At 57.5% G+C, this 9368-nt stretch overlaps 1 protein-coding gene across 4 annotated transcripts in view; it reads left to right on the top strand.

Moving 5' to 3' along the window:
- Positions 1–9368, top strand: part of COL5A1 (collagen type V alpha 1 chain) — a 156486-nt gene that overhangs the window by 91206 nt on the left and 55912 nt on the right. For all 4 annotated transcript variants that reach the window (XM_073889902.1, XM_073889901.1, XM_073889900.1 and 1 more), the window contains exons 20-26: positions 408–452; positions 2595–2648; positions 3152–3196; positions 3750–3803; positions 4016–4060; positions 4842–4895; positions 8937–8981. In XM_073889902.1, coding sequence (XP_073746003.1) covers positions 408–452; positions 2595–2648; positions 3152–3196; positions 3750–3803; positions 4016–4060; positions 4842–4895; positions 8937–8981 — 342 coding nt within the window. The remainder of the gene's footprint in view (positions 1–407; positions 453–2594; positions 2649–3151; positions 3197–3749; positions 3804–4015; positions 4061–4841; positions 4896–8936; positions 8982–9368) is intronic.

The following is a 9368-nucleotide window of genomic DNA, read 5'->3' as shown; positions in this document are numbered from 1 at the left end:
CTCCCTCCCTCCCTCCCTCTCCCCTCCCTCCCTCCCTCCCCATCATCTCTCACCCTCCCAGTTTTCTGTCTCCATCTAGCTTCGACCCCTCTATCATTCATCCCTGTCCTTACCCATCAAGGTAACCGGATTCTTTGCTCATGTGATTTTTCCTGTGCAGCTTTTTCTCCTCGTTGGACCTGTGGTTTGTGACCTCCTGAGCAGTGTCCCAGGGCCCCAGATCCCACCTTTTCCCTGTAGCTTTCTGGGAGTGAGGACATTTGGGCCTTCCCGGCTGGTACCGGGACCCTCTGGCAGAGGCAGAAGCCGCCCCAGGACACAGCATCCTGCACGGCTGCAGGGAACGTTGTCTCTCTGCCTGAGCTTTGGAACTTGTCTCTGAAATCCTGCCTCTTTTCTCCCTACAGGGTGACGACGGAGAAGTCGGGCCCAGAGGGCTGCCTGGGGAACCTGTAAGTCCTGGTCGCATTCTGTGTCCTCAGCATGGCCACGGGCTGTTTGAGGAGGCTACTCTGAGCAGAACCAGGGACCGACCCAGAGCACAGATTAGAGGAACAGAGACATATCTGGGGGACTCTCGAGGGAGGGAAAGAAGGAGCACATTGGAGAGGCTGGTAGGGCAAATATGACCTTCCCTAGAGGACCCTGGACACTGGGTCATCATGGTGGGCATCCAGGGTCATCCTGGTGGGCGTCCAGGGTCATCCTGGTGGGTGTCCAGGGTCTTCATGGTGTGTCCAGGGTCTTCATGGTGTGTCCAGGGTCATCATGGTGAGAGTCCAGGGTCATCATGGTGGGCATCCAGGGTCATCGTGGTAGGCGTCCAGGGTCATCGTGGTGAGAGTCCAGGGTCATCGTGGTGGGCGTCCAGGGTCATCGTGGTGAGAGTCCAGGGTCATCATGGTGGGCGTCCAACATCTTCATGGTGAGAGTCCAGGGTCATCATGATGGGCGTCCAGGGTCATCCTAGTGAGTGTTCAGAGCCATCATGGTGAGTGTCTAGGCCGCAGGCATGGTGGGCGTCCAGGGTCATCATGGTGGGCGTCCAACGTCATCATGATGGGCATCCAGGGTCATCAGGGTGAGTGTCCAGGGTCATCATGGTGGACGTCCAGGGTCATCATGGTGGGTATCCAGGGGCTTCATAGTGGGTGTCCAGGGGCACCATGGGGGTGTTCAGGGTCATCATGGGGGTGTCCAAGCTGCAGGCATGGTGGACACCTAGAGCACATCAGGCAAGTGTCCAGGGGCAGTTGCAGGGACTGATCAAATGGTTTGCCATCCCTTCTGATGTCTACACTTCCCAAAAGTGGAGCCTTCCATCAGGGTGGTCCTCCTGTGACATCAAACAGCTCTTTTCCCCAAGCCGACCTCTATTCAGGGCCCAAGCAAATTTCCTCAGTGACAAAGAACACCATTTACATTTCACTTATGGTTACTTTTCAAATGTCTCACTTTTGTTGTCCGCGTCGCCACGGCCGTATGCATCTGGCGATGTTAGTGGAGGAGAAGTATTGCGAACATGGCCCAGAGAGAGCCTGGCGTTGCACTCACATACTCACTGGGGACTAAATTATACCCTGGGTGTCTGATTAGCCCCTAAGAAGAATCCATTACCCAGTCCTCCCCTTAACACGCGTCTAAGTGATACCTTCTGGATTATTAACTCCTAGAAAGCCATTTACAGGGCCACGCATTTACATAATGAAGGGGACAGTTACATGGCAAGAGCATGGGAACAATTTCTCTTCCGTGGCATCTGAAGAGTGTCCATCAAAATTAAGGGTGCTCATGCGTTGGTTAAGGCCTGGATGATTCCCCAGCGGGCAAGGCAGGTGTGAGTGGTTCAGGATGGGGCTCCTTTGCGTGGTGGGCAACGGCTCTGCTGTGTGGCCTTCTGAGTCTCGTGAACCGTGCTGGGGCCGGCACTGCCTTGGAGCCGTGTCCCTCCATAAGCACAAGGGGCTGTCCCCACACGTGCCCCTTGCTGCAGGGGAGGGAGGGACTGAGCTCTGGGCTGTCGTGGTGTCCCAGAAAAAGCCTGAGCCCCACGCTTTGTCTCTGCATTTGACCACCGCATTCCCATCAGCGTGTCCGCCCTCCGCCTTCTGGTGTCGGAAATGCAGTCGTGCACTCCTGCACGGAGGGATCTGAGAGGGAGCCAGTAAGGAGACATGGACCAAAGCACACCATGCAGCAGAGTGTCTTTGTGGCCTCCGTGAGGAGAGCTTTTGTGTGCACCTGCCCTAGGCGAGTGTGAAAGAGCCCCCTTGACTTGAAAGGCTCCCCTTGTTCTGAGGGTGCCCCCTCATCCGTGGTCTGAGCCGCCCGTTAATTCCTGGCTCCCGCCTCTGCGTCCAGAGCCAAGGTGGAGAGGTGGGGCGGGGCGAGGAGGTGAAGCAGGTGAGGACGGGGCACCGGCCATGCCTCTTGGGGAGATGTGGACACCTGCGTGGCAGCAAAGGCTCTGGGAGGAGCGAGGCTCTGGGAGGAGAGAGGCTCTGGGAGGAGAGAGGCTGCAGGATTTGCTTGTGGGCAGGGCTGGGGCGGGGATTCTTGGCCAAGTGTGAACAGCCTGTCCTTTCCTCTTGCAGGGGCCACGCGGTCTGTTGGGGCCGAAGGGGCCCCCGGGACCTCCTGGACCTCCGGTAAGGCCTGTCACCTCTGCACGTCTGTCCACTCTGACACTTGCCCGGCTAGTTGAGGTCAGCAGGGCTCTGATGCTCCCAGGCAGACGGAGCCCTCCGGCACGTGTGGCTTTGTGGGTGGAGTCGCGGAGGCCAGTTGGCTGTGATGCTCCCCCTTCCTCACGCGGCACGTGCTGTTATCAACAGTCCCCAGGATGCCTCATGTCCCCCTTCTCGGAAGGTTCTGGGAGGAGGCAGCCCATGGGTCTGGTGGGGCCCTGTCCCGACGCGTGGCTTCCCTGGGCCTGCCGCACCCAGGGCTGGGGCCCAGCAGCTCCACCGACCCCTGGCCGATTGAGCCTGTGGGACTTTTTAGAATCGACCCTTGCCCCGTCCCCAGAGGGTGTGCCATCCTAAGACACGTGGCCAGGACACCAAGCCGAGTCAGGTGGGATTTTCCCTGTGAGCATCATGGACGCTTTAGCATTCTGTCTTGGTGTTTCTTTCCTTTCAATCTCATCCAGGGTGTGACAGGGATGGACGGCCAACCAGGCCCAAAAGGAAACGTGGTAAGTCTCCGGGGTCTGCCACCTAGCTGTTGCCAACAAACCACACGGGACTCTGAGGAGGAGGGTGCAGGCCCTGAGCCCCAGCCCCGCCTGGAGCCGGCAGCGGGAGAGCTCGGGCTTGTCCCCGCCGGAGCCGGACCACAGCTGCGCAGGCGCGGAGGGAACGTGCCTTCTCCCCACGCTGTGCCCTGGTGATGAGCATGCACCGTGAGCCAAGCCCACGAGAGATCAGTCTCACGGCTCTACCGTGAGACTTCAGCACAGTGTTTTGGGAATGTTCTGCCAAACAGAATACTTTCTGGTCTGTTCCTTTCGGGGGCTCCTTCCTGGTGGCTGTCTGGGTCGCTGGCAGAAACCACTGAGTGCCTCTCGCATTGGGGTCAGCGTGGAGAGCCTCGCAGGTGCCAAGGCCCGGTTCCCCTCTGCTATGGGGCTACCTGCCTCCTCCCGCCTGGGCATCGTCCTCTGACGCTGGTGTTGGGCATGAGAGCAGACTGTTTCTCTGCCTGCCCTCCGGAGTCCCCATCAGTGCCCTCGCTTATGTTCCCTCTAGGGCCCCCAGGGAGAGCCCGGCCCCCCAGGACAGCAGGGTAATCCAGGTGCCCAGGTAAGTGAGCAGCAGTGGGCAGCGGGAGATGAGGGTCTCCGCTGGGGTGTGCTAGGCCCTGTGCTGCCAGTTCCGGCCAAAGGGACCTACAGCCTGGATGTGACCTAGAACCGAGTCATGAGGGAGATGGTGCCAGGGAAGGTGGACGGGTGGCAGGGAGGAGTTTGGGGCCAACTTCCTTGACCTTTCCTGCCCTGCTCCACCTCTCCTAGGGTCTTCCAGGCCCCCAGGGTGCCATCGGTCCTCCCGGGGAAAAGGTGAGTGGGCTGTGCTGGTGTAGGGATGGCCTCACCTGCCAGCAGGGTGTGTTTCTGCCCCTGGGAAGCTCATCCCGCCAGGGTCCAGGCCGTGGGAGTGCTGGTCACCCCCAGCCTGTGTGTGCCTCTGTCCTCCCCCAGATGCAGGGAAGCTCAGCTCACTCTGCGCTGAGCAGATGAGCTCAGGGGAAGATCAGGGATCTTGGTCTTTCATTGATCATAAATTCACTCAGTTACCCATGTGTTCATTGTATAGCTATGTAGAGGATTGCCAGATTTAGGAAGAAAAATAAACACAGGGCACTCAGTTAAATTTGAATCTTTGTTGTTTGCCTGACACCCAAATTTAACCGGGCATCTTGTTTTCTTGTTGTTCGCTTTTGTTTTGTTTTTGTTAAATCTGGCAACCCTGAGTGTATCCCCGGTACCTGCTGAGAGCTTGTGCTCAACCCCAGGTGCTTCACTTGGCTCAGAGCTGCCTCTAAGGTGTGGTTCTCGGTACCTCAGATGGCCAGGCAGCACTGGGAACCCTGCCTGTCTGGACTTGGTGGGTGCGTTTTGTTCCGGTAGCAAAACCTGCAGGTCCAGGAAACAGCAGAGGGCGAGGGGCCTTGTGCTCTGGATGCTTCAGTTGCTGGAAGCTTCCGTGCCTCTGAGCATCCCTTTCAACAAATGTTCTTTGAGCAGAAATGTTGAGAAGTGCCCTTGGGGGCAGGTGGAGGGTGGGGCAGCCTAGGGAAGGGGAGACCCCAGGGCTCACGGGGTCTCTGGTTTGTTCCAGGGTCCCCTGGGTAAACCAGGCCTCCCAGGAATGCCCGGTGCCGACGGACCCCCGGTGAGTACCCTGCCCGCCTCACCTCTTCACACACCGCCTGGCCCCCGGGGGGGTCCCCAGGGGCGGGGACCTGGCACCCAGGCCCACAGCCGCCCCCCTCGCCCCTCGTTTCCTCTCTCCCACCTCCGCAGATGAAGACCCGATTGATTGTGAGCTTGCTTGCCCAGTAATTACTGGGCTTTGGACACACTTTTCCATAATGGGTTCCAATCAAGGGGTGGAGACTGCATGAATAGGAACATGAGGGATTTACTGGGGGTGCTGCTTCATGACCAGAGCCCAGCCTGCATTTTTAACTCTGAGGAGGAGGGTGGGCTGGGCTCCGAGCCGGTCCCTGTGTCGCTGGTGTTTGAAGGGAAGGACAGCGAGCGCACCGAGTGTATTTTTATCGATCACACACTGAGAAGGAGGGTATTCATGAGCGCGTTTGCTATGTGTGAGCACAGCTGTGGAGCCAAATTAGATGGCGCCTAGAAATAGCGAGCCAGTGGCCCGTCCAATCCGAGGCTGGGCTGTCGGAGGGAGGGGTGGGGAGATGACACACGGTCAGTGCGTGTGAGTGTGTGTGGATTCATCTGCACCCACGGCCCTCTCTGCAAGTCGCTGGTGGGATCTGGGGATTTGGGCTTTTTTAGAGGATTCAGGTGATGCTGCCTACACAGCCTGTTTCCACAGACAAGATTGGATGAATTACCTGTTTCAGACAGGGCGTATTTTATTGTTCTAATCAAGCCGTTAAAAACTAAGCAAGAGCTCAATATGTTGACCCTCAAAATTGGTGACTGTTTAAGGCACAACCGTCTGCTTCCCTTTCCACGGCGGAGCGTGGTCCGGTCCAGGGCATCACACGTCCGCCACCGCCCTGTCCCTCTCCGAGCTGGCGGCTCGCCTGCCCCACTGCGCGAGAGCTGCCCTGGGCCTCCCGCGTCCTCCCGGGTCCACATGTCTGCGAGCGCGGACATAGCATGTCGCTCCCCTCCTTTAACTTATATTCACACTTAATTTCCTCTTCTGATTATAAAATAACACATCTTGTTATGGAAAATTAGCAAAGTAAATGAAATGAAAACAAAATTAAAACCACCTTGACGCCAACTTCAAGGCCCAACCTGCGATAGCATAGGGGCTCGTCTCCTCACATGCATTTTCCCCCCGTGCAGCTTCTGCAGCGGCCCCGGGGTGAGGGTGCTGGGGGTGGGGCAGGCTGTAAACCCCCATCCCCGACCTGACTGCTTCTGCCAGGGAGACCCCCGCCCCATCCCCACACTGACACCCCCTCCGGTGTTCTTCCCACCGTGCGGCCCGTTGGCTGCACCTCTCCCTTCCCCCAACGAACACTCAAACCGGAAACAAGAACGCCCTGCGGACCTGGCTGAGTGTGGCCGGCCACAGGTGCTTCACGCGGCAGACACTGCGGGGGCGACCGGTGCCGCAGCCCCAGCAAGCCGGCCAGTTGTCTCCCATGAATCCGCAGGGATAGAGACCTTGAGCACACTCTTGCTACCGAGGCAGTGGGCTGTTGATCATCCTTAAAGAGAGGGTTTTATTTCTTCTTCCCTCGAGTTGGTTGCGTTTGGCTTTGGCTGCGGAAAGTAAGGTTGATTTAAAGCCCTTCAGAAGGAGGGAGTGTTTCGGGGCCGACACACGCTGGAGCGCGTGGTTAAATCATCCCGGAGAGCCCACGACGGGGAGACGGGGATGTGAATTATGGCTCGAAGGAATATTACGGAGCCAGTAAAAACCGACTTTCGGCAAGTATTCAGTGACATGAGAAAAGGCACACCATGCAATATTAAATTAAAACTGCACCGCGCGATGCCAGTTTTGTGTTCCTGTGTGCAGAAGATGGATCAGAGGACCGGTAGCACAATTAGCCAGGTTGCTGCAGGCAGTTGAGGTTATGAGGGACCTCGTCTGCTTTGCCTCTTGCCTGATGGGCTACAGAGAACATATATTACTTTTTTAATCAGAAAAATATCAAATACACATAATTTAAGCTTTATTATTTTTCCATTATACGATATATGCTCGTTACAGAGTATTGCAAAAATGCAAACACACGGCAAAGGAAGGGAGACAGCCTGGCTTTTCCCTAGGGGAGAATCAATCTCTTATTTTGATGTATTTCCTTTCAATGTTTTTCTGTTTCGACATTTTTAATAAGTGTGCTTTGTGCTCTCCCCCCACGTAGTTGCTCTCATTTTATAAATACAACTTAAAATGCACCTAAAGAAATTTGGCCTCCATTCAAATAATGCTAGTAATTACGATAATTGCTGACGCGTGTTGGCTGTTTGCTCCGAGCTGGGCGCAGTCCTGACAGCTTGGCAAACCTGCTCTTTCCCGTCCCTGCAGCATCGCTGGGCATGTGATTGCCTGCAACACGTGAGCAAGGACATTACCACGTGGAGGGCGAAACTTGCCCTCCGAGGGACCCATGTGGGCTCTGCCCCCAGTGTGTGTGTCGCTTGGAGCCCGTGGCTCGAGCACCCCCAGATGCCCTCCCCGTGTCCCCGGGTCCTTAACGGAAATATGCTGGAGTAAAATCCCCCCAAGAAGCCACGTGGCAGAGGGGGGGCAGGATCCACTGTGACCCAGTCACCCTGAATCAGGACACCTTCCCTTCTCCTCGGCACTGTTTGGGTCCAGCCCTGACATCATGAGGCGCTGGCGCCGTGAGTCTTGTTTTGGGAAGGCAGCATGGCGGACAGCGTGTCCCCCTTGGGCCAGAGCAGCAGGTGTGGTCCATCTGGTGCCTGATTTCCCCCAAAGGCGGGCACCCCCAGGCTCCCCGTGCTCCGAGGCTCCCTGAGGGCACCCTGCCCTGCAGAGGAACTTCTGTAGCCTCCTGCTTGCTTGGCCCTCAGAGCAGGCTGTTTGCAACAGCATTAAATCCAATTGCACAACTAATACAAATAAAATGGAACACCCACAAATCATTTATTCAAAGAGACAAGATTTAGGTCCCCATAATGCTGATGCGTTCTAGAAATGGAGTCCTCGATGCTTAGGACACTCAAGCTGAAAGAGCACCTAGTCCACCCTCTCCTTTGACACACGAGGACGTGGAGGCCCAGAGAGGGCAAGTGACTTCCTCAAGGTTACACAGCGGGTGGTGGGTAACCAGGCCTAGAATCCGACGCTGCCCTGCCAGCATCCTCACCACACCACATGGCCTCTTTACTGGAATCCTTGGGGGTATTTCCAGACAGTGAAGTGTTTCTCTTTCTGCTTTTATTTCTGGCTTGCCTCATGAACTCAAAGGCATAAAACTAGTGACCGACCTCGGTTGGAAAGTCAGAGGGCTCGCATTTCTGAGAATGGGATTGGTCGGAGCTCAGGTAGACAGGGCAGTGACTCGAGGGCCGTGACCATGTTTGCTGGGCGCTGGCTCTGAACGCATATCGTGGGATTAGGTCATCCGCTTCGGCCTGCACCAGCTGGGAGGCAAACAGCCTGAAGACTTAGGGATGCACTGGGACCCCAGCCGAGTGACAGGACGTGGTCTCTGTCCCGGCACCAGCCTGCCCCTCCCCCCCCACGTCTCCCAGCATGAGAGCGTGGGTCCTGCCAACAGCGTGGCGCCTGCCAGTCCGGAGGCCGCATGTCCAGACCCTGGTCCCACTTCATCCCTCCTTCGGCACAGAATCCCTGATGTGAGAGCCTTGAGGCCATGGTTCCGGCTCACCTGCTCTTGGAGGCGGGCTGGGCGTCAATGAGTCCAGTGACATCCTCGTGCGTGGATCCCGCCCGTGGGCGTCCAAGCATGTTCTCTGCCACACCAGCTCGGGTTGTTGCTGGGCCTGCCACGGAGCCCACGTCACAGAGGGGCAGCCGAGGGGCAGGGCTGAACCACTGGCTCGGGGCCACGCGGCTGGGAGTGACCTCTGCGGTCAGCTACCATCTGATGCCTTTGACTTCCAGCCTCTCTGGCTGAGGGTGCGGGGGAAGGGGATGGGGGGGGCCCAGCTCTCCCTCCCACATGTGACAGCAGCTTGGGGGGTGGCCACTGACTAATGCCCACCTTCTCTCTCCTGACAGGGGCACCCTGGCAAAGAAGGCCCTCCAGGAGAGAAAGGAGGCCAGGTGGGTTCAGAAGGGAATGAGCCGGGGCAGCGGGGCCCTTCCTCGGGTGTCTGTGCCCAGGGGACCCAGCCTCGGGGGACGGGGGACCTCCACCCATCTAGGTCCCATGACCCTTCCCCACCCTTGGTTACTGCATATGGGGTGTGGGCACAGCCTTCACCTTGGCCACACAAAAGCTGAGTGATAAGTGAAGGTCCTGGGTCAGGGGCTCCAAATGACTCTTTGCCATTGTTTGTTTGGGGTCCAGGACGTGGGGGTTTAACGGTGGGATGGAGTCCCCAGGCAGCCTGAGACCCAGGGACTTGTCTCCTGCCCTGTTTGTGGCCAAAGTCCACTTGTACTCCCTTCATTCGCCCAGTCCGCCCCGGGCCCGCACCTGCTCAGTGA

Source organism: Callorhinus ursinus, unplaced genomic scaffold, assembly GCF_003265705.2.
Source record: "Callorhinus ursinus isolate GAN/ISIS: 27379988/994484 unplaced genomic scaffold, GSC_fseal_2.0 scaffold122, whole genome shotgun sequence".
Lineage (NCBI taxonomy): Eukaryota > Metazoa > Chordata > Mammalia > Carnivora > Otariidae > Callorhinus > Callorhinus ursinus.
The sequence above is the reverse complement of the archived record's forward strand: the minus strand, read 5'-3'. Positions and strand labels throughout refer to the sequence as shown.